This window comes from Littorina saxatilis, linkage group LG2 (genome assembly GCF_037325665.1).
Source record: "Littorina saxatilis isolate snail1 linkage group LG2, US_GU_Lsax_2.0, whole genome shotgun sequence".
In the NCBI taxonomy this organism is placed as follows: Eukaryota; Metazoa; Mollusca; class Gastropoda; order Littorinimorpha; family Littorinidae; genus Littorina; species Littorina saxatilis.
This window is the reverse complement of record NC_090246.1, coordinates 10255661-10279833: the sequence shown is the minus strand read 5'-3', so window position 1 is coordinate 10279833 and position 24173 is coordinate 10255661. Positions and strand designations below refer to the sequence as shown.

At 42.7% G+C, this 24173-nt stretch overlaps 2 protein-coding genes across 8 annotated transcripts in view; both read left to right on the top strand.

Moving 5' to 3' along the window:
• The window catches only part of LOC138958164 (uncharacterized), a 27318-nt gene extending 11684 nt beyond the window's left edge, over nt 1-15634 (top strand). Inside the window, exons 2-3 of the mRNA XM_070329243.1 lie at nt 7847-10272; nt 13303-15634. Of these exons, the coding sequence (XP_070185344.1) occupies nt 8077-10272; nt 13303-13749 (2643 nt within the window). The 5' untranslated portion in view covers nt 7847-8076 and the 3' untranslated portion in view covers nt 13750-15634. The remainder of the gene's footprint in view (nt 1-7846; nt 10273-13302) is intronic.
• A 155-nt stretch (nt 15635-15789) lies between these two features.
• The window catches only part of LOC138958162 (uncharacterized), a 58608-nt gene continuing 50224 nt past the window's right edge, over nt 15790-24173 (top strand). For 6 of the 7 annotated variants that reach the window (XR_011453323.1, XR_011453324.1, XR_011453322.1 and 3 more), the window contains exon 1: nt 15790-22979. Coding sequence is in view for 2 of the 7 variants with exons in the window: in XM_070329242.1 (XP_070185343.1) it covers nt 20784-22979 (2196 nt within the window). In the remaining 5 variants the exon portion in view is untranslated. The remainder of the gene's footprint in view (nt 22980-24173) is intronic. The other variant, XM_070329241.1, reaches the window with a different exon arrangement.

The window sequence follows — 24173 nt, the reverse complement described above, 5'->3', positions numbered from 1 at the left end:
AGACACAAAGAGAGAGACAAAGATATATAGAGAGAGAGACAGAGCGACAGACAGAGGCAGAGACAGAGAGAAAGGGAGAGAGAGACTGGGAGAGAAGGGGGGGGAGACAGAGAGACAGACGAAAAAAGAGAGACATAAAGAGTGTGTGTGTGTCAGTGTCTGTGCCTCGCTGTTCCGTAAAGCACCCACCGACAAAACTCGCTTTTCGGTATTTTTTAGATAAAGAGAGTATTATCTGACAGCATTTGAAGTGTCATTCTTTAGAATAAATCACACTGATATTGCTGATTTAAATTTTTACTTTGTCTTGTTCATTTTTAGCTTGATAAACAAAACGGGTCCCTGCCTGAACGTTATAACATTTAGAGGGTCACCTAAAATCCATCCTGATTGGTCAAAAAGCCATATGGGGCACTGAATTGGTAATAATGATGTATAAAGTATATCATGGCGAAGTGCCCATCTATATTCAGGACCTATTTCACAGAGTCACCGAAAGGTACGGGTCTATCAATTTTCTACCACCAGGATTGATTTGTTCAAAACTAGTCAAGCCTTCTCTGGCGCTATGGTGTGGAACTCCATTCCGTCTGTAATAAGATCATTAACCTCACTAAAGAGTTTTAAACAAGCTCTGCATAATCATTGTATGTCTACCTAGATGGCTATACTAGTCTTAACACGTGCAAGTAGCTGTCAACAATTGGCAAAGCTTTATGAATTACACAAATATGTTCTTTATTATATGTATTATGTGGAATTTATGTTGCGATTTTCCATCATCATCATCAACATCATCATCATCATCATCATTATCATCATCATCATCATCATCATCATCACTTGATCATCATCATCATCATCATCATCATCAACATCATCATCATCATCATTTACACCATATAATCATTATTAGCATTAGTATAAACGTTGGTATCGTGTGAATTTTACCGTCGATCACTTTACATGTGTAACCTCAATTAACATGTTGCATGTTTCGCTTTCGATTTGTATGTTGCTTACTTTGTCATTTTGTTGTTTATGTTTATTTGCTTGTTTGCTTACTTGTCGATTGTTTGCTGGTTCGTTCGTTTACTTTGTTTAGTTGTCATGTTGCGTTACTTGTTTATCATTTATTAGACATTTGTATTAGAAGTAAGGACGGCCGGTTGTAAGAAAAGGCGTCGCCTTAAACCTCTATCCTTGAAAAATAAAGTTCCATCATCATCATCTCTCTCTCTCTCTCTCTCTCTCTCTCTCTCTCTCTCTCTCTCTCTCTCTCTCTCTCTCTCTCTCTCTCTCTCTCTCTCTCTCTCTCTCTCTCTCTCTCTCTCTCTCTCTCTCTCTCTCTCTCCATAAAGGCGGAAATTTATCCGACCCAAATAACTTTAGACCCATTTCCTTATTACCCATTTTATCCAAACCATTGGAAAAACATGTTCACAAACATTTGCTCGCGTACATAGAAAGCAGAAACCTTTTCCATCAATTTCAGTCTGGTTTTCGAACAAATCACTCTTGTCACAGCGCCCTTACCACGCTATGCGACACCTGGCTGTCTGCTACAAACCGATCTGAAATCAGTGGTGCTGTGTTTCTCGACTTTAAAAAAGCATTTGATCTTGTTGATCATTCAATTCTATTGAAGAAATTACAGTTGTATGTCAGAAACATTGTGTAACTTCTTTGCTTCCTATTTACATGACAGATCTCAATATACTGCCCTAAACTGTAAAATATCTACTGAGGAGACTGTGAAATGCGGGGTGCCTCAGGGTTCAGTGCTTGGGCCGATCTTGTTCTGTCTGTATATCAATGATCTGCCACTGCACATTTCTGATAGTAATGTAAGAAGTGATTTTTTTGCTGACAATTCTTCTCTTCACGCAAGTGGAAAGTCTGTTCCAGTAATAGAGTCCTCCCTTCAAACAGCTTTAAACGATGTAAATAACTGGTGTAGTGCTAATGCTATGCTTGTCCATCCAATAAAAACTAAAAGTATGGTAATTGCAACCAGACAAAAACACCAGATTTCTCCACTCAAACTAAATCTTACTATTGGTACTCAATCAATTGAACAAGTTCAACAGCATCGCGTTTTAGGGGTAATTATTGATTGTGAATTCAAGTGGCAGCCACAATTACAGCATATTTGCAAGAAAGTAGCCAAGAACGTTTTCCTCCTGTCCAAGTTAAAGCAATTTACGGACAGAAGGACTCTGGAAATGTTCCACCATGCTCATATAATGCCTCACATTAATTATGTCTCGACGCTCTGGGATGGCAGCAGTGATGTCCACTTGAAAAAGTTAGACTCTCTCTATCGTCGCTCGGCCAAACTCATCGTAAATGATAATGCATCAACAGATATGAAATTAAAAATGCTTAACTTTCTTCCACTGGAAAAGCATCTCAAGTTAAACAAAGCCATTTTCATGCATAAATTGTATTACGGTAAAGTGCCGATTTACATTACATCATTATTCAATAAAGCTACCCACAGATATGGGTCGGTCAACTTGATCCCACCGATTCCACGAATTGACCTGTATAAGACCAGTCTTGCTTTTTCGGGTACTTCAGTTTGGAATTCGCTTCCATCATCCTTTAAGCACTTAAAGTCATTAAAAAGCTTTAAAAAATGTGTTAAAAAACACTTTATGTCTGAGTAGTTTAATGCCTTTTGATTTGCCACAGTTAGTATTACGTCAAAGATATGCTGTGCATTGTATGTTCTGAACATATTTTTGTTGTACTATTGCTACATGTTCGATTGCTACCAGCTTGTATTTATAATTACCTGCATAGTATGCATTTGATTTTTATGAATAACCACATATATATGCTTCATGCCTCATCTTCATCATCGTCATCATCACCATCATCATCGTCATCATCATCATCGTCGTCATCTTTATTATCACGTGCTCAAGTTTTCCGACCTCCTTTTGTTGGTTAACTTTTTTAACTTTTTAATTTTTTTATTTTTTTATATTTTTTTAAAATCATATAATTGTGTGTCTATGCGTCCCAAGGACAGATTGTAAGAAAAGGCGTAGCCTTAAATCTTAATCCTTGTAAAATAAAGTTCAATTCAATTCAATTCAATTCAATTCTCTCTCTCTCTCTCTCTCTCTCTCTCTCTCTCTCTCTCTCTCTCTCTCTCTCTCTCTCTCTCTCTCTCTCTCTCTCTCTCTCTCTCTTTCTCTCTTTAACTAACTTTCTCTGTGAAAAGCGTTTCGAAAAAACAACCCAACGGATTATTCAATTTGTTTTTAGGGCATTTGCTTGCTACAATGTTCTACGTTTTTAATAGTGTTATGTGATGATGTAATTAACGCTTTATACTTAAAGTTGAGACGGAACTGTGGCGGATGCTATTTTAAAGTTTTATTTGTACCAAGTAGTCTTCCGTTCAGTCCAGACTATGGGGATGCATTTCAGCCGTGTACTAGAAAACTTCGTTTTCAAATATCAATCAATTTTTTCATTCTTTTTTATTGTTTTTAAAAATGCAATTAGATCGCCGACATTTCCAGCTTTGAAGGCAATTTACAGGGAAAATACTTACCGCTCTACGACATGTTAAGTATTTGAGAAACAATTTTAGTCATCGCTGAAGCAGTAGCATACCTTTAATCTCGATAGAAGTGGTTGTGTGGTGTGTGTTTTTTTTAGAGAAAACTGGCCTTGAATCGCGTCAAGCGCGGTTAATCAGACGATCGGCTTTGATCAGGTTATCCCACGTGTGGAAAGGCGCAGGTCTTGTAAGTGTTCATCGCCACAACAGCAGAAAGCTAAACATTTATTTTTCCGTTCCTCACAGAGCTCGCCCAATCGAACAGAGCATCGCCAACAATGATCCACGGCCTGGGATGCCAACAATATCAACCTTGGTGACTAATTCTCACTAAAAACAACAACCTGACACCACATGTGGCAGTAAAAGAAGGCAATGAAGGGCTTCTTTTTAAAACCACCCGTCAATACCAACAAAACAATCTTGATGCTTAAATGCCCGAGTCCCGACAGCAAGACAAGAAAATTGTTCTCATGACATGACATTATGCATACAAAACAAACTTGCTGCGGCGCCCTTTTGCTGCGAAAATGTTTCTTGTTATAGTCCGGTGGCAGAGGGCTGTTTTTTCCCAGAGCCTAGAAATCCCTAGTTACAATCGTTTCTTTGCATTTTTGAGTGCTTTTGACCTTAAGGTTGAAGAATCCGGCGGGTGTACAAATGACACCCTCTTGGCATTTTCACAATTCAAGATGGCGGCCAAGATGGCGGCCAAAATATGTCACCGGCCATAACTTTTGAACTATACCTCGTAGAATCATGATATTGGTGTCTATGGTAAGGTTTTTGGGGTCAAGGAATCCATTTCTAGTGATTAAATGAATATTCAATCAGTGTAAGTGGTTGAAATGAACAGTGGCTACTTTTGCGGCTCAGAAAATAAGAAAATCCAGCTTTGTTTTTGCTACAACAAACAAACAATGTGCGCCACATCGTTAATATCAATAGTGTAGAGAAGCAGAGCTACTCCGACCAGTCATCAAAAACAATGAACTGACCAACATGGCTTCTTTGGAAGAGGTGCTTACTGATCTCTCTGCTAAGAGTCGAACAACAAAAGCTTGGACAGAGTTAGTGATCAAACCGACACTGCTCATCATGCAGTTCACTCGGGCAACTCACGAGCCTGACTACGCCCTCCTCATCTGTACAATGGATCAGATGCTTCCATATTTTTTCGCTGCTCACAAACCCAACTATGCTCGTTACGGCCTGTTCTTCTGCCGCTCTCTTACCTGGCTTCCACCTGAAGTTGAACAGCAGTTCCTTCGAGGAGAGCAGGTTCTTCATCACGTGGATGGACTCTGGAATGGCATTCCATCAGACCAGTTCATTGAAACTACATGGATGAAGCGAGGAAAGGGCTCGAGTGGCATCATTGGAGTCACACAAAATCCACAAACTGTGGCAACGTGGTCCTACAGCCAACACGCAGTCATAACACTGACAGGGGACTTGCAGACGATGACTGAAGAAGACAGAACACCAAAACTGGTGCACAAAGAAGAATCCAATGGGCGAATTAAAACTGATGCACAGGATCGCCAGTCTATCTGCTCCACGTTGTTAGATTGTGTTGATCCAATGGATCCCGACAGTCATCCTGATGGTGCTCTAATGAACGTCGTCACAGGAGCCATAGCACAGCAGGATGTGAACATCGACAGAGCATTGATACTGGGCCAGGAGCAGATGGAAGCTTCAGAGTCTTCATGGCCGGAAGGCTTCTACAACCCAATCAAAAAACGGGTTGTTACCTTTTCTGGCAACAGAAAGGCTGTCAAAGTTGGCGACCTTGCTGTTATTGACCAGGAGGCAATTTATGCCAGAGTGATTGGCCTGATGGTGAGCCAGCGGGATGTGGATCTTGGACAGGTACTCAGTTGTGAATTAGCAGCATACCCCCCTTCCATGTTCCATCCAGATGGAAGTATTCGTCTTGCCACTGGGAAAGCATGTTTGAAGAAATGTCTTGCTGTTACAACATCTGCAAGGATGTGGGGAGAACCTTCTGTCGTCGTGGTCGATGTTTCTGCTGTGTTATGGACAATTCACTGGCCCGCACAGGGAACTGTACAAACATTTGTTGACTTTTTCAAGACATGGGTTGCAGATCGTCTCAGACATGCTGAAGTCCATCTGGTTCTGGACAGATACTATGACTACTCTACAAAGAGCAGCACAAGAGCAGCTCGTGATGGCAAAACAGGACCCTCCCGAGTTTACAAACTAACTGCAAAGTCTCCCCTCCCATCCAGGGATGCTGTACTTAAATGTGTCGCAAACAAAGTTCAGTTAAACCTCATCACATGTGAGCAAATACTCAGTGACCAAGAGTTCCTGGACGAAGGCACCCAAGACCACCGCCTACTGCTGACAGGTGTTGAGCCAGTGCCAACTGCAGTGTACAAGGGGAGAAAGAGAGCAGCGATTGACCTGTATTCAACTCATGAGGAGGCTGACATTAGACTTGTCAAGCATGCACTCTCGGCATGCCAAACTGACGATGCTCAGGTCTGTGTCATCTCAGATGATACAGATGTGTTTGCCCTACTGTGTTACCACTACCAACAATCTGGTTCCTCATCTCCTTTGATGATGCAATCATCAGTCTACGGCAGAGCTTGTATTGACATCCCAGAAACGGTCAAGACGCATCCAGTCCTCATCCCACAAGTCCTGGCCATACATGGTATCAGTGGCTGTGACACAGTAGCAGCATGCTATGGTATTGGCAAGACAATAGCTGTTACCGTTTCAAAGAAGGGGTTCCTCTTGAATTCCCTTGGTGTGGTCGATGCACTATGGAGTGATGTGGAAAAGGAAACGACTGAATTCATGGCAGCTGCCTACAATGAATCAGGAGAAACAATGAGTGAGTGCCGTCTTCAGCAATGGGCGAAAAAGACATCCAAATCCGCTGGTGCACCCAAACTCTGTTCCTTGCCACCAACTACAGAAGCATTTGTGGAAAACATGAAGCGAGCACACTTCCAAGTTGCACAGTGGTATGCTGCATTGGAATCAGATCCACCACCTCTTGCTCCACTGGACTACGGCTGGGAAGCCGATGACGTAAACAGGTCTTTGTCTGCAATACCTGTGCCAGCAGGTGTTTCTCCAGCACCAGACTACGTCCTCTGGCTCATTCGTTGTGGCTGCGAGTCAGACACAGCTTGCAAGACAGGGAACTGTCGATGTACGGGCCGACAACTCCCATGTACTATATTCTGTGCCTGCACAGGTGGGCTTTCTTGTTGCAACAAGTTCACCAGCAAGCCTCCTAGTGATGATGACGACGAAGTTGACGATGTTGTGCAGGAGACGGGCTAAAAACTGACTTCAATCTAGATTCATCAGGTCATTAACATGTAACCAAAACGATGATAAAACGACGACGTTGTGCAGGAGAGGGAGGACAGGGATATTATGGCCGCCATCTTGAAAACCAAAACAAGTTGTGAAATAACTATACAAACGTAAGGAATGGTTTCCTGGACCCTTAAAACCTTATCCTAGACTGAACAATTATGAGTTTATGTGGTTTACTTCGAAAGATATAGCAAATACCGTATTCGGCCGCCATCTTGGCCGCCATCTTGAATTATGAAAATTCCAAGAGGGTGTCATTTGTACACCCGCCGGATTCTTAAACCTTATGGTCCAAAGCACTCAAAAATGCCAAGAAACGATTGTAACTAAGCATTTCTAGGTCAAAATACCCTGCCACCGGACTATTACTGCTTTTCGGGACAACGGGCACTGTCGTGGTGCAGCTCAGTCAAATAAGCTTCCGGGGAAGTGGCGTGGATATCCAAGCTGCACTTGTGATAGAGACACGCCACCACCCTGGACTCGAATCCCAGTGTATCTGAAATCGTTTAGGCAAAACGTGATTTAATTGATATGAAAAAGAGAGAGAGGAAGAGAAATAATTAATTTCAAAGGAGCGTTTTATTCAGGACAAAACAATACCTTGTCAAAAACCTGGACGGAACAGCCTTTAAAGCAGACAAACAAGTGACACGACAGATACTGGACCACGGGGGATAACCGGATCGAAGCCGACCGGCTGATGAACGCCGCGCTTGACGCGATTCAAGGAAAACTTTGCCATTTAATTTGTCTGTAAAGTTTTTGGTTTCTATCCGGTTTGAAGGTAAGCCCTTGCTTCAGCGATGACTAAATATATTTTTAAAATGCATAAAATGTTGTAGAAGGGCTGGTAACCAGAAAGCTACACATTCCTTTGTCTGTTTCTCACAGAGCTCGCTCAATCGGCACCAATCGAACAGAGCGTCGCCAACAATGACTCACTGCCTAGGAAGACAGCAGCATCAACCTCGGTGACTAAAATCACTGAACAGTCACCTAAAGCAGTAAAAGAAGGCACTGAAGGACTTTTTTTAACCATTTGATATGCCTGGGTCCCAACAGCAAGACAAGAAAATTGTTCTCGACACCAGCGAAAGTTGAACATGACATGACATGACATTATGCATAAAAACCAGACTTGCAGCGGCGTCCTTTCGCTGCGAAAATGTTTCTTGTTACTGCTTTTCGGGACAATCGTCATTGTCGTGGTGCAGCTCAGTCAAACACGCTTCCGGGGAAGTGGCGTGGATATCCAAGCTGCACTTGTTATAGAGGACGGCTCTGTGCTCGGCCGGCAGCACTTGAGATTCATCCGCAACCTCAACATCACTCCTCACCACCAGTGGATCGTTCTTGACGTCACGTCCGGAGCTTGCGCGTCTAATCTCATCGCGCCACCTGGTTGGAGGATTGTACTGACAGGGGAGGCAAGAAAAACAGGGAGATGTAAGCCACCAACATGCATCTCCCTTCCTCTGGACCTGACCCTCAACCACATTGCAGGGCGGGCCAGCACCCCGGGTGCAAAAGAGGGACAGAGGAGACTGCTGCTGAAGAACTTGGCCTACCTCACTGCCATCAGTGGCGGCGCTGACGTCATCCTTGACGCTGACTGTATGACGTCATTGTCTGAAGCCGTCAGGACACTGAGCTTCCGTGCTGACAGGGAGCGGGGATTGATGTACAGTGAAACTCTGCTCTTCAACCCTTACTCTCACTTCGGGGCCTGGGCGGGGCTCCCTCGGGCTGTGGGCGGGGCCAATGGTATGATTGACAATTCAAGGTTTTACTACATTAGAGACTTTGACAGAGTCCTGGTCAAACACGGCCTGTCTGATATCTCCAAGGATATTGTTCACACCGGCGGTAAGACTGAGGAGTCCTCGAGTGCTGCTGGTTTAAGATTCCACCCGTCAACCCCTCCAGTGTTTGTGGGCCAGGAGAGTTATTCCCCCGCTGTGCCTACCTGCAGCCTGTACCGCAAGGAGGCGATGTGGGCGCTGCTGGTGCCATGTGTGTCACGTGGTCCTCGCTGTCAGCTGTTACGTCACTTTCTCCAACACAGACTCCTCAGGGAGCTCGACGCTTTTGTGGGATTCTATCAGATACACGGTAGGTCTTCCGAGAAGAAGGATGACAATGCTCAGGTAGAAAAACAAGGTAGTGGACAAAAAACAGCGAGCATTGATACTGCAAGAAACACTAGCTTAAAGAAGACAACCGTACATCTTTGTTCGATGTTAATCGGAAAGACAAAAGGCCCTGGCTCCAACGAGAATATGAATGCTAAGACTCTGGCTGAAGTTCTGAACGCTTGGAAGTGCAATCACACCCAAAGATTTTTTCCTTGCTTCAATGATCTTGCCACGTTTCTACTCAAAGAGGAGTGCATAGACCAGTACGAAAGCAACCTCCTGGTATCCTGGATACGTGTCCTCAGGGAACTGGGAGCCATTGAACCCAAGAAAGTCAGAACACCGTGGCGAGGGGTAAGAAAGACAAGCGAGGTTCGTGTGGTGTTAGGAAACTTCCAGGCTCGTTTAGAATCGGGAGGTGCTTCGTGGCAGCAATCCCTCAAGCAACACTTGGTGAGTTCTCTGGAGACAGGTTGCAACAGAAGCGATCTCTTTCCAGTTGACCAGTGGAGAAACCCCTTCATTTCAGACATCGCTCTGGTCGTCGTCTTCAACTCCAATTCCTATTTCTGGCACAACCTTCCCGTCTTGGAGACGCTGCACAGACCTTTCTTCAAACACATCTTCTACTGCGTGCCTGACGTGGGGCAGCTGCTCAGCACCAAGAACTCTAACCAGCAAGCCCTCGCTAAAGGCTTGTCTTTCGTGGAGGGCTTCAGCGATAGCTGGTATCTCTTCTACGAGTGCGTGGCGTCAGTGGTGCAGATGAACATACCTGGGGTGCGAGGATACCTGCACATGGGTGACGACACTTTGCTCAACACCTGGAACATGGTGAACGCTTCCAGAGACACTTTGCTGAACTCCGGGGGTAGGATCCGCAGTGCGGAGGAAGCTAAATTCGGGGGATGGGTTTGGTGGCCGGGCACTAAAGGCCGTGTCCCTTGGCTGAGCACTCTGGCAGGCCTGGAGACACTCTCCGGCCTGTCTGATCAGGACATCTTGAGTTTGGACCCTAACTGGACCCATGTCAGTCGGCTGTCTCCTGCCCAGCTGGCCATTTTGGACCCCAGACTTCACCATAACGGGACCTTCCTCCGTCCCCTGACCACCTTCTCTGCCATCCGTTTGAAAGACAAAGCTGCTCACTCGGCCTACCGCAACCATCTCGCCGGATCAGAGGTCAGTTGGGATTAGTTATATGCACGCAACCTTCGAAACTTATGGACATTTCTTAGATATCTGATAAACAAAGGGAAGTGAGCGCTTTAAATGCATACGACATGTGTAATAGAGTAAGTGAGAGTTATTCGGGACCATTCTCCCGGCACATGAGAGAATAACAAGCATTGAAATGAACAAGCGACTTCCATCCTCTTAGGGCGATGCGTGTTGCACTAAAATTAAACTTGGAGAATACACGGAATAACTTAGTTTTCTGGGTAGTTATTGATGTGACTTGTAAAAATTAATGAAACAATTGTGAAAATGAATGGCCACAGATTGCCGTTGCTAGCCGCCATATTAGATTTCTAGAAAACATTAGATTTACAGCGTCATCATACATAAGAAATGCATTATATTTGACACAAAGATACACAAGACTTTTATCTACAATCATATAGAGCGATTTTTTGACAAAAGACTGCAGTTGAATTTATAATAATTGTAGTAATAAGGATTTATGAATTTTAACCGCATATTCATTAATCCTTATTTGAAAAATTAATATAAATTCAACTGTAGTCTTTTGTAAAAATATCGTTCTATATGATTGTAGATAAAGTCTTGTGTATCTTTGTGCCAAATATTAAGCATTTCTGATGTATAATGTTGCTGTAAAACCGTTTCCTAGAAATCCAATATGGCGCTGTTTATGCCAGTTTCCATAGCGACGGCAATCTATGTCCTTTAGGTTTCGCAAATTTTTCATTTCTTTTTAATAAGTCATTTCAATAACTACCCAGAAAACTAAGTTACTCCATGTATTTTCCAAGTTTAATTTGGTCATTTTAGTGCCGCTCATTGCCTTAAACAGATTCTAACAGTTCTTAGATTAGATTATACAACCAATACAACTATTCTTATTAGATTCCTCACTTTTCCATTCCGCCCTGAAGACGTCAGCCACTGTCTGAAAAAACGGGTTGCTGATGTGTTTTCTTTTTATAATGTTTAACCATTCTTATCTTATACTAGCAGAAATACCAAGCTCCTCTCGGCTCTCGCGGAGATACAACCAAACACCTACCATTGTCCACTTATGCACACAATTTAATGGGGGGGGGGCATCTCTTGCTCAGATGCAACCAAATACTTATCCATTTACACAGGAAGATCCTGAAGACAAAATAAATCAAAATGAATGTGTGAAGAAAGTACACCATGACCAGAAGTTGAACCCGGGTGGTAATTAAGCGCCGTATCATATCACTACACTACGAAAGCCGCTGCATGAGTGCTGGAGTGGCATTATATGGATAAGGATAAAGATACGATTTCATACAGTCCTGTTAAGTTACCCTGACGGAAATTCGAGCAGCCATAGAATAGGGCGCTACCATTTCTGTCATGTTCCTTTCGCTGTGAACTTTGAATCTTTATCGTGCGCATGCATGCACACGGGGGCGTTCGAACGCAAAGGAGATCGAGTCACAAAGTTGACTCTTGGAAATAAATCCCTAGCCACGCCAATAGTGACGACTGGTTTTGAAGCCAGCGCCACTACCGACTGAGCTATTTCCCCTACCATTGTCATTAAAAGAGAAGTATAAAACTGAACGCCGGAATGTGTCACGGCTGATCGAGCCTGGTTTCATTGTTTTGTAATCGATATCTGCCCTTTACACATATTTTGACTTAAACGTTACCATAACCTGACCACGAGTGACATGAACACAAACACACTTTTTCTTTTAGGTAGGATTCGTTCACAAACAGCCATTCATTGTAATTTGTATAGCGTTGACAAAATTGACGCACACACAGACACACATACAGCTATAATGGTAAATATATATTCTATACATGCAAAGTTCGGAGCATTAAATGCCTTCTTAAATTGCATACGACCATTCCTTATTTATGTACATGCTATGCTTGAAAATGTATGAACCGTTTTTACATTTAGTCAAGTTTTGACTAAATGTTTTAACGTAGAGGGGGAATCAAGACGAGGGTCGTGGTGTATGTGTGTGTGTGTGTGTGTGTGTGTGTCTGTGTGTGTCTGTGTGTGTGTGTGGAGCGATTCAGACCAAACTACTGGACCGATCTTTATGAAATTTGACATGAGAGTTACTGGGAATGATATCCCCGGGTGTTTTTTTCTTTTTTTCGATAAATACCTTTGATGACGTCATATCCGGCTTTTTGTAAAAGTTGAGGCGGCACTGTCATACCCTCATTTTTCAATCAAATTGATTGAAATTTTGGCCAAGCAATCTTCGACAAAGGCCGGACTTCGGTATTGCATTTCAGCTTGGTGGCTTAAAAATTAATTGATGACTTTGGTCATTAAAAATCTGAAAACTGTAAAAAAAAAAGTTTGTTTTTAAAACGATCCACATGTACGTTCATCTTATTCTTCATCATTTTCTGATTCCAAAAACATATAAATATGTTATATTCGGATTAAAAACAAGCTCTAAAAATTAAAAATATAAAAATTATTATTAAAAAAAGTTTACGAAATCGATTTAAAAACAATTTCATCTTATTCCTTGTGGGTTCCTGATTCCAAAAACATATAGATGTGATATGTTTGGATTAAAAACACGCTCAGAAAGTTAAAAAGAATAGAGATAAAGAAAAGCCTGCTATCCTTCTCAGCGCAACTACTACCCTGCTCTTCTTGTCAATTTCACTGCCTTTGCATCGAGCGGTGGACTGACAATGCTACGAGTATACGCTCTTGCTGTAAAATGCAGTGAGTTCAGTTTCATTCTGTTAGTTCGACAGCTTGACTAAATGTTGTAATTTCGCCTTACGCGACTTGTTAGATTATATGGACGCAACCGTTAAAGCTGCGTTGACCATATGTGACAGTACACATACACAAGATACACTGGATTGTTTTGACTCACCTGAGGAAATCAAAGAAAACCAATACATTGTTTATGTCTCTCTATTCAATTATTTGTTTATTTGATTTTGGCATTAGGGGGGTACAATACTTTTAATTCAACGTGATGTTGAATTGGTTCATGTTTACAGGATTGGCCAGATCCCAGCAAAGAGGAGGCAGAACGCTTCATCAGAAACTACTATCAGTCGAACAGGATGGCGGGACTCGTTATGTACGGCGGATTCGACTGGTTCTACCTGCCGCAAAAAATGGCGGACGATTACGTTACGATCTCGCGATCCTTCATGAAACACGGCGTGATGGATGAACTGGCTCTCCCCGCCATAATGTTTGGGATTGCCAAAAGACAAGACTTACGGTTTATTCAAGGGAAGAATTTGTGGGGCAGTCCAAGACATTCCCCAATGTCCCACTACAGTAAAACAGCCTTTTTTCTTCACCCGTTTAAATTGAAGAATATATTGAAGCAGAAAGGCAATTTGAAGCAATTCTGTGAGAAACATGTCAACACGTTGTTTTCAGAATTAGCCAAGTACAGTAATCAGGGCGTCGCAAGACAATCGAAACATCATTGAATGCATAATCACCGAATGAAAAAAAAGGGAAATTTATCTCTTTTTTTTTTCCTGTTGTGTTTGAAGCCAGAGCTTTAGAAACTTCACACATTTTAACTCATTGTCTCCCAGGTACGGATATATCCGTACCCACTCATATGGCTCTATCTGACCAGGTACGGATATATCCGCTCAGACTGTTAGCTTCAGTCGCTTCCTGTAACGTCCATCTAACGCCTGTGTGACCATGTGAACAAACGGTACCCTTGTGCTATCGTGGGTTGACTTATTTTGACATCACAGTACCCATGAGCTATCGTGGATTCAACTATTGTGACATCATAGTACCCCTAAGCTATTGTGGATTCACTACTGTTTCCGGGACTATTCTTTCTATGTGTTCAAATGGTCTGGCGGAATAGCCGATTCTGTTATTTGCATAGGTAAAATTTCTGTCTGTTGGTACTTGACACCCCTTCAGGCCGAATTCATTTTGATGTATGACTCGAGATCACGCGAGATTTTTCCCTGTGGTTTCCTTTTTGCGACGATTTTTCTGGAGATCAGACGTGTTTTTCTGTCGGGTTGATTTTTATAGTGCCGTGTTGTGTGATGTGTCGGTGACAAGTTGAGATGGAAATCGGAATGTGAGCGTTGTCTTGCGGGTAAGGGTAAGCTTATGATGTTCATATATTTTCCTTTTTATGTTCAATTGAATAAGCAGTGGTAAATAGAGCATGCTGGCTGTGGCATGCTTGGTGGTGGATTTATTTTGAATGTTCAAGAAGGCTGTATTGTGAACTGGATTGTTTTGAATGTTTAAGAAAACTGTATTGTGTTGTTGAAGAAGGAATGATATGGGGGTTTTTTGTTAGAGAATTTAGCTTTGGATATTTGACATTGCTTTTGTTCATATTTATTTATTTTTTATTTATTTACGAGGATTTATATCGCGCACGTATCTCACCACACAAGGCGACTCAAGGCGCATGTTACCTATACTCTAAAAAACCAATCTATGCTGATGGTGTGCATTCTGTGTTTTACAGAGTGGGCAGAATGTGCGACGGGGTTTCTGTAGAATGTAAGATTAAGTTCGTTAGATTAGGTTCGTTAGATTAGGTTCGTTAGACGGGGTTCGTTAGATTGGTTTCGTTAGATTGGTTTTTTAGACTTTGTTTTTTTTATATTATAGTTTCATCGGGTCTCTTGTTTTTTAGACTATAGTTCGAGAGTGATGATCTAGAGTATAGTTCCGGAGTATTGTTCTAGAGTGAGGATCTAGAGTATAGTTCTGGAGTCTAGTTCTAGAGTGAGGATCTAGAGTATAGTTCTGGAGTATAGTTCTAGAGTGAGGATCTGGAGTATAGTTCTGGAGTATAGTTCTAGAGTGAGGATCTAGAGTATAGTTCTAGAGTATAGTTTTGGAGTGGGGATCTAGAGTATAGTTCTGGAGTATAGCTCTAGAGTGAGGATCTAGAGTATAGTTCTGGAGTATAGTTCTAGAGTGAGGATCTGGAGTATAGTTCTGGAGTATAGTTTTGGAGTGGGGATCTAGAGTATAGTTCTGGAGTATAGCTCAAGAGTGAGGATCTAGAGTATAGTTCTGGAGTATAGTTCTAGAGTGAGGATCTAGAGTATAGTTCTGGAGTATAGTTCTAGAGTGAGGATCTAGAGTATAGTTCTGGAGTATAGTTCTGGAGTGAGGATCTAGAGTATAGTTCTAGAGTGAGGATCTAGAGTATAGTTCTAGAGTATAGTTTTGGAGTGGGGATCTAGAGTATTGTTTTGGTTTATTCTAGTTTTAGAGAGTAGAATATATTGGAGTTTTTATTGAATGTAAACCCCCGTTTCCCACACATTTCCCATCACCATCATTTGGAAATTAAAGAACCTATTAATTTAACCTGTGTCAGCTTGTTTTGATTGTTTGGGTTTGGAGACCTGCATACCAGCTTGTTGATACACAGTTTGCTACACAGTTACTACAATTCTGAGTGATCACCTGCTGCAGCACAGCTGGTCTCGGCTAAAAACAACGTGGTCAACATAGGCGGGGTAGAAAGTGTTAAGGGTATTGTGACCTCCGTTTATGATCCAATTCTGGTTGGCCCTCGTCACATTTGTCAAGCCAAATTTGTTGAGCGGGGCCATGTTTAGTTAAAACAAATGGTAAATTATCTTTTTCTCTGACGTTTTTTAAGCTAGATTTTTGAAACTTTACCCACTTGCATTGTTTGATGCCCTCCCCAAAAACAATACAAAGTGTGGTCTACCCTTGACAGCCTCAACTTTCACAAAAAGCCGGATATGATGTCATCAAAGACATTTATCGAAAAAAAAGAAAACAATATCTGAGGATATCATGTGAAAGTTCATAAAAATCGGTCAAGTACTTTTCTCTGAATCGCTCTGCACACACACACACACACACACACACACACACACACACACACACACACACACACACTACCACCACCACCACCACCACCACCACCACAACCACACTCGTCTCGATTCCCCGTCTATGTTAAAAAAAATGTATCCTACATACGTGAGAGAGACACTAATAATATAATAATATACGTGAGATAATAATCGTTCATATCGCAGATTTATTTCCCAGGTGTTTGTGAATGGAAACTCGTGAAAATGATGACAATATTATTTTCTTCGCCTTTTGCGGAGCTTGAGTAGCAGTTAAAGGCACAGTCAGCCTCCCGTAAACCATCACAGATACTGTCAGGCTTTTACACACTGTACAAACACCCTTTCATTCAAACACTCACCGCTTGAGTACATCCTAGGTGCCCTCCGTAAAGAGCGAGCAATTTTCAAAGAATTTATTTTTGCGTGGTTTATCTTACCCCTGAGCCATCGTGATCCCGTGTGATCCAGTTTCCCTTTTTCACAATGCAGTCGTCAGTTAGTAATTTGAATGCGACTCGCTGTGAGCTTATCTGCAATAGCACGTTATTGTGTACCTCTGACTATGCACGAAACAAACGGCTGTGGTTCACAAGAACTCTCGCGATGGCTTTTAACTGTTCAGAGGAACTGGCGATAGGCATAAACCGTCGTCTACCCCCCCGCGGGTTAGGGGGAAGAATTTACCCGATGCTCCCCAGCATGTCGTAAGAGGCGACTAACGGATTCTGTTTCTCCTTTTACCCTTGTTAAGTGTTTCTTGTATAGAATAATTATAGTCAATTTTTGTAAAGATTTTAGTCAAGCAGTATGTAAGAAATGTTAAGTCCTTTGTACTGGAAACTTGCATTCTCCCAGTAAGGTCATATATTGTACTACGTTGCAAGCCCCTGGAGCAATTTTTTGATTAGTGCTTTTGTGAACAAGAAACAATTAACAAGTGGCTCTATCCCATCCCCCCCCCCCCCCCCTTTCTCCGTCGCGATATAACCTTGAACGGTTAAAAACGACGTTAAACACCAAAGAAAGAAAGAAAGAACCCGTCGTCTGCTACGAGAACCACGACCTTGCGTGACCCTGCTTCCGTGCGTTTCTTTTTTCAAACTTTCAAAACTTCGAATTGTACTGATCTTGTCTTGATGAAAAAAGAAAGTTCTTTTATGATTTAAGAATGTTTGTGTAACAAGCTGTCATTTATTTATTATTTAGATTTTAAAAGTGTTAGGTCTAGCGCCAAAACGCACCACGGTCCGATCGTCTACTGAGACAATCCGCAAAATTAATTCTTTGAAAATTGCTCGCTCTTTACGTAGGGCACCTAAGATGTTCCCGTTTGGTGAACGTTCAAATGGAAGGGTGTTTATACTGTGTGTAAAAGCCTGACAGTATCTGTGATGGTTTACGGGAGGCGCACTGTGCCTTTAATGTGCTTGACGAAGGTAAGTCGTTGAGCATTTTCTTTTCTTTCGTCATCAGCCTGAATGCTATCCTTATTGCTGGCGCCTTTTCATCTTTGTCATCATCTTTTATTTGTATTTACACGTTTTTCATTCGCTTGTGTTATTGAGGGCGGGGATATAGCTCAGTTGGTAGCGCGCTGGATTTGTATTCAGTTGGCCGCTGTCAGCGCGAGTTCGATCCCAGGTTCGGCGGAAATTTATTTCACAGAGTCAACTTTGTGTGCAGACTCTCTTCGGTGTCCGAACCACCCCCCGTGTATACTACATTGGGTGTGCACGTTAAAGATCCCACGATTGACAAAAGGGTCTTTCCTGGCAAAATTGCTTAGGCACAGTTAATAATTGTCTACCATACCCGTGTGACTTGGAATAAGGCCGTGAAAGGTAAATATGCGCCGACATGGCTGCAACCTACTGGCCGTATAAAATTTCATCTCACACGGCATCACTGCAGAGCGCCTAGAACTGTACCCACGGAATATGCGCGATATAAGCCTCATTGATTGATTGATTGATTGTCTGTTGGTCTACTCGCTTGTTTCTTTGCTCGCTTGCTTGTTAGGTTGCTTGTGATCGTCTGGTGCTCGTTTTGCCTTAATTTAGTTATTTCTTAGCTTTTTGTTTTCACCACTACGATGCCTGTAAATATTCATTTTTTTCCCGATCCCGCTGATTGTATTCAACGATTGTGTTCTGCTTGTCTGTATTTCTTTCTTTCTTTCTTTCCTCTCTCTCTCTCTCTCTCTCTCTCTCTCTCTCTCTCTCTCTCTCTCTCTCTCTCTCTCTCTCTCTCTCTCTCTCTCTCTCTCTCTCTCTCTATCTCTCTCTCTCTCTCTCTCTCTCAGGTAGCAGTCTATGGAACTCTCTTCCAACATTCCTGAGGCAAACTACCAGCACTGATAGTTTTAAGAGCAGATATTTGTCTTATGTAATGAAGTCAAAGTAAATTATATTTGTCTTAAATGGTATTCATTTTTTGTATTAAACATGCCCCTCTCCTCTTTATTGGTATAATGTACACAGACCCTTTTCGGATGAAGGGACTTAAAAAACCAACCACTATTTAGATGTGAGATGATCTTAGCAATGTCTTGCTTGTTTGATTGATTTTTTTTTAAATGTAATGTATGGATTAGAGCATGATGTTGAGAAAGTGCAAGCTGCACTATACCACTTAATTCACATCAATTAACTCGCAATTTACCTCAATGCAATGCATTTTGTGTACATATATATGTGTTTTCACTTTAGTTATCTGTTAAAATGTAGAATTTTAGTTTTTCTATTTTTATTTTTTATCTTGTATTTGTATTTCATTTTTGTAGTTAGTCCCTCTTTAGGGCGAGGGCTGGATGTAAAAAAGCAGACCACTGCTTAATCTACTACCCTCGTTAAATAAAGAATTGTCATTGCCATTGTCATTGTCATTGTCATTATCTCTCTCTCTCTCTCTCTCTCTCTCTCTCTCTCTCTCTCTCTCTCTCTCTCTCTCTCTCTTTAACTAACTTTCTCTGTGAAAAGCGTTTCGCAAAACTACCCAACGGATTATTCAATTTGTTTTTAGGGCATTTGCTTGCTACATTGTTCTACGTTTTTAATAGTGTTATGTGATGATGTAATTAATGCTTTTTACTTAAAGTTGAGACGGAACTGTGGCGGATGCTATTTTAAAGTTTTATTTGTACCAAGTAGTCTTCCGTTCAGTCCAGACTATGGGGATGCATTTCAGCCGTGTACTAGAAAACTTCGTTTTCAAATATCAATCAATTTTTTTTATTTTTATTTTTTATTGTTTTTAAAAATGCAATTAGATCGCCGACATTTCCAGCTTTGAAGGCAATTTACAGGGAAAATACTTACCGCTCTACGACATGTTAAGTATTTGAGAAACAATTTTAGACATCGCTGAAGCAGTAGCATACCTTTAATCTCGATAGAAGTGGTTGTGTGGTGTGTTTTTTTGTTGAGAAAACTGGCCTTGAATCGCGTCAAGCGCCGTTAATCAGACGATCGGCTTTGATCAGGTTATCCCCCGTGTAGAAGGGCGCAGGTCTTGTAAGTGTTCATCGCCACAACAGCAGAAAGCTAAACATTTATTTTTCCGTTCCTCACAGAGCTCGCCCAATCGAACAGAGCATCGCCAACAATGATCCATGGCCTGGGATGCCAACAATATCAACCTTGGTGACTAATTCTCACTAAAAACAACAACCTGACACCACATGTGGCAGTAAAAGAAGGCAATGAAGGGCTTCTTTTTAAAACCACCCGTCAATACCAACAAAACAACCTTGATGCTTAAATGCCTGAGTCCCAACAGCAAGACAAGAAAATTGTTCTCATGACATGACATTATGCATACAAAACAAACTTGCTGCGGCGCCCTTTTGCTGCGAAAATGTTTCTTGTTACTGCTTTTCGGGACAACGGGCACTGTCGTGGTGCAGCTCAGTCAAATAAGCTTCCGGGGAAGTGGCGTGGATATCCAAGCTGCACTTGTGATAGAGACACGCCACCACCCTGGACTCGAATCCCAGTGTATCTGAAATCGTTTAGGCAAAACGTGACTTAATTAATATGAAAAAGAGAGAGAGGAAGAGAAATAATTAATTTCAAAGGAACGTTTTATTCAGCACAAAACAATACCTTGTCAAAAACCTGGACGGAACAGCCTTTAAAGCAGACAAACAAGTGACACGACAGATACTGGACCACGGGGGATAACCGGGTCGAAGCCGACCGGCTGATAAACGCCGCGCTTGACGCGATTCAAGGAAAACTTTGCCATTTAATTTGTCTGTAAAGTTTTTGGTTTTTATCCGGTTTGAAGGTAAGCCCTTGCTTCAGCGATGACTAAATATATTTTTGAAATGCATAAAATGTTGTAGAAGGGCTGGTAACCAGAAAGCTACACATTCCTTTGTCTGTTTCTCACAGAGCTCGCTCAATCGGCACCAATCGAACAGAGCGTCGCCAACAATGACTCACTGCCTAGGAAGACAGCAGCATCAACCTCGGTGACTAAAATCACTGAACAGTCACCTAAAGCAGTAAAAGAAGGCACTGAAGGACTTTTTTTTAACCATTTGATATGCCTGGGTCCCAACAGCAAGACAAGAAAATTGTTCTCGACACCAGCGAAAGTTGAACATGACATGACATGACATTATGCATAAAAACCAGACTTGCAGCGGCGTCCTTTCGCTGCGGAAATGTTTCTTGTTACTGCTTTTCGGGACAATCGTCATTGTCGTGGTGCAGCTCAGTCAAACACGCTTCCGGGGAAGTGGCGTGGATATCCAAGCTGCACGTGTGATAGAGGACGGCTCTGTGCTCGGCCGGCAGCACTTGAGATTCATCCGCTACCTCAACATTACTCCTCACCACCAGTGGGTCGTTCTTGACGTCACGTCCGGAGCTTGCGCGTCTAATCTCATCGCGCCACCTGGTTGGAGGATTGTACTGACAGGGGAGGCAAGAAAAACAGGGAGATGTAAGCCACCAACATGCATCTCCCTTCCTCTGGACCTGACCCTCAACCACATTGCAGGGCGGGCCAGCACCCCGGGTGCAAAAGAGGGACACAGGAGACTGCTGCTAAAGAACTTGGCTTACCTCACTGCCATCAGTGGCGGCGCTGACGTCATCCTTGACGCTGACTGTATGACGTCATTGTCTGAAGCCGTCAGGACACTGAGCTTCCCTGCTGACAGGGAGCGGGGATTGATGTACAGTGAAACTCTGCTCTTCAACCCTTACTCTCACTTCGGGGCCTGGGCGGGGCTCCCTCGGGCTGTGGGCGGGGCCAATGGTATGATTGACAATTCAAGGTTTTACTACATTAGAGACTTTGACAGAGTCCTGGTCAAACACGGCCTGTCTGATATCTCCAAGGATATTGTTCACACCGGCGGTAAGACTGAGGAGTCCTCGAGTGCTGCTGGTTTAAGATTCCACCCGTCAACCCCTCCAGTGTTTGTGGGCCAGGAGAGTTATTCCCCCGCTGTGCCTACCTGCAGCCTGTACCGCAAGGAGGCGATGTGGGCGCTGCTGGTGCCATGTGTGTCACGTGGTCCTCGCTGTCAGCTGTTACGTCACTTTCTCCAACACAGACTCCTCAGGGAGCTCGACGCTTTTGTGGGATTCTATCAGATACACGGTAGGTCTTCCGAGAAGAAGGATGACAATGCTCAGGTAGAAAAACAAGGTAATGGACAAAAAACAGCGATCATTGATACTGCAGGAAACACTAGCTTAAAGAAGCCAACCGTACATCTTTGTTCGATTTTAATCGGAAAGACAAAAGGCCCTGGCTCCAACGAGAATATGAATGCTAAGACTCTGGCTGAAGTTCTGAACGCTTGGAAGTGCAATCACACCCAAAGATTTTTTCCTTGCTTCAATGATCTTGCCACGTTTCTACTCAAAGAGGAGTGCATAGACCAGTACGAAAGCAACCTCCTGGTATCCTGGATACGTGTCCTCAGGGAACTGGGAGCCATTGAACCCAAGAAAGTCAGAACACCGTGGCGAGGGGTAAGAAAGACAAGCGAGGTTCGTGTGGCGTTAGGAAACTTCCAGGCTCGTTTAGAATCGGGAGGTGCTTCGTGGCAGCAATCCCTCAAGCAACACTTGGTGAGTTCTCTGGAGACAGGTTGCAACAGAAGCGATCTCTTTCCAGTTGACCAGTGGAGAAGCCCCTTCATTTCAGACATCGCTCTGATCGTCGTCTTCAACTCCAATTCCTATTTCTGGCACAACCTTCCCGTCTTGGAGACGCTGCACAGACCTTTCTTCAAACACATCTTCTACTGCGTGCCTGACGTGGGGCAGCTGCTCAGCACCAAGAACTCTAACCAGCAAGCCCTCGCTAAAGGCTTGTCTTTCGTGGAGGGCTTCAGCGATAGCTGGTATCTCTTCTACGAGTGCGTGGCGTCAGTGGTGCAGATGAACATACCCGGGGTGCGAGGATACCTGCACATGGGTGACGACACTTTGCTCAACACCTGGAACATGGTGAACGCTTCCAGAGACACCTTCCTGAACTCCGGGGGTAGGATCCACAGTGCGGAGGAAGCTAAATTCGGGGGATGGGTTTGGTGGCCGAGCACTAAAGGCCGTGTCCCTTGGCTGACCACTCTGGCAGGCCTGGAGACACTCTCCGGCCTGTCTGATCAGGACATCTTGAGTTTGGACCCTAACTGGACCCATGTCAGTCGGCTGTCTCCTGCCCAGCTGGCCATTTTGGACTCCAGCCTTCACCGTAACGGGACCTTCCTCCGTCCCCTGACCACCTTCTCTGCCATCCGTTTGAAAAACAAAGCTGCTCACTCGCCCTACCGCAACCATCTCGCCGGATCAGAGGTCAGTTGGGATTAGTTATATGCACGCAACCTTCGAAACTTGTGGACATTTCTTAGATATCTGATAAACAAAGGGAAGTGAGCGCTTTAAATGCACACGACATGTGTAATAGAGTAAGTGAGAGTTATTCGGGACCATTCTCCTGGCACCTGAGAGAATAACAAGCATTGAAATGAACAAGCGACTTCCATCCTCTTAGGGCGATGCGTGGCACTAAAATTAAACTTGGAGAATACACGGAATAACTTAGTTTTCTGGGTAGTTATTGATGTGACTTGTAAAAATTAATGAAACAATTGTGAAAATGAATGGCCACAGATTGCTGTTGCTAGCCGCCATATTAGATTTCTAGGAAACATTAGATTTACAGCGTTATCATACATAAGAAATGCATTATATTTGACACAAAGATACACAAGACTTGTATCTACAATCATATAGAACGATTTTTTTACAAAAGACTGCAGTTGAATTTATAATAATTTTTGTAATAAGGATTTATGAATTTTAACCGCATATTCATTAATCCTTATTTCAAAAATTAATATAAATTCAACTGTAGTCTTTTGTAACAAAATCGTTCTATATGATTCATTGTAGATAAAGTCTTGTGTATCTTTGTGCCAAATATTAAGCATTTCTGATGTATAATGTTGCTGTAAAACCGTTTCCTAGAAATCCAATATGGCGCTGTTTATGCCAGTTACCATAGCGACGGCAATCTATGTCCTTTAGGTTTCGCAAATTTTTCATTTCTGTTTAATAAGTCACTTCAATAACTACCCAGAAAACTAAGTTACTCCATGTATTTTCCAAGTTTAATTTGGTCATTTTAGTGCCGCTCATTGCCTTAAACAGATTCTAACAGTTCTTAGATTAGATTATACAACCAATACAACTATTCTTATTAGATTCCTCACTTTTCCATACCACCCTGAAGACGTCAGCCACTGTCTGAAAAACCGGGTTGCTGATGTGTTTTCTTTTTATAATGTTTAACCATTCTTATCTTATACTAGCAGAAATACCAAGCTCCTCTCGGCTCTCGCGGAGATACAACCAAACACCTACCATTGTCCACTTATGCACACATTTTAATGGGGGGGGGGGCATCTCTTGCTCAGATGCAACCAAATACTTATCCATTTACACAGGAAGATCCTGAAGACAAAATAAATCAAAATGAATGTGTGA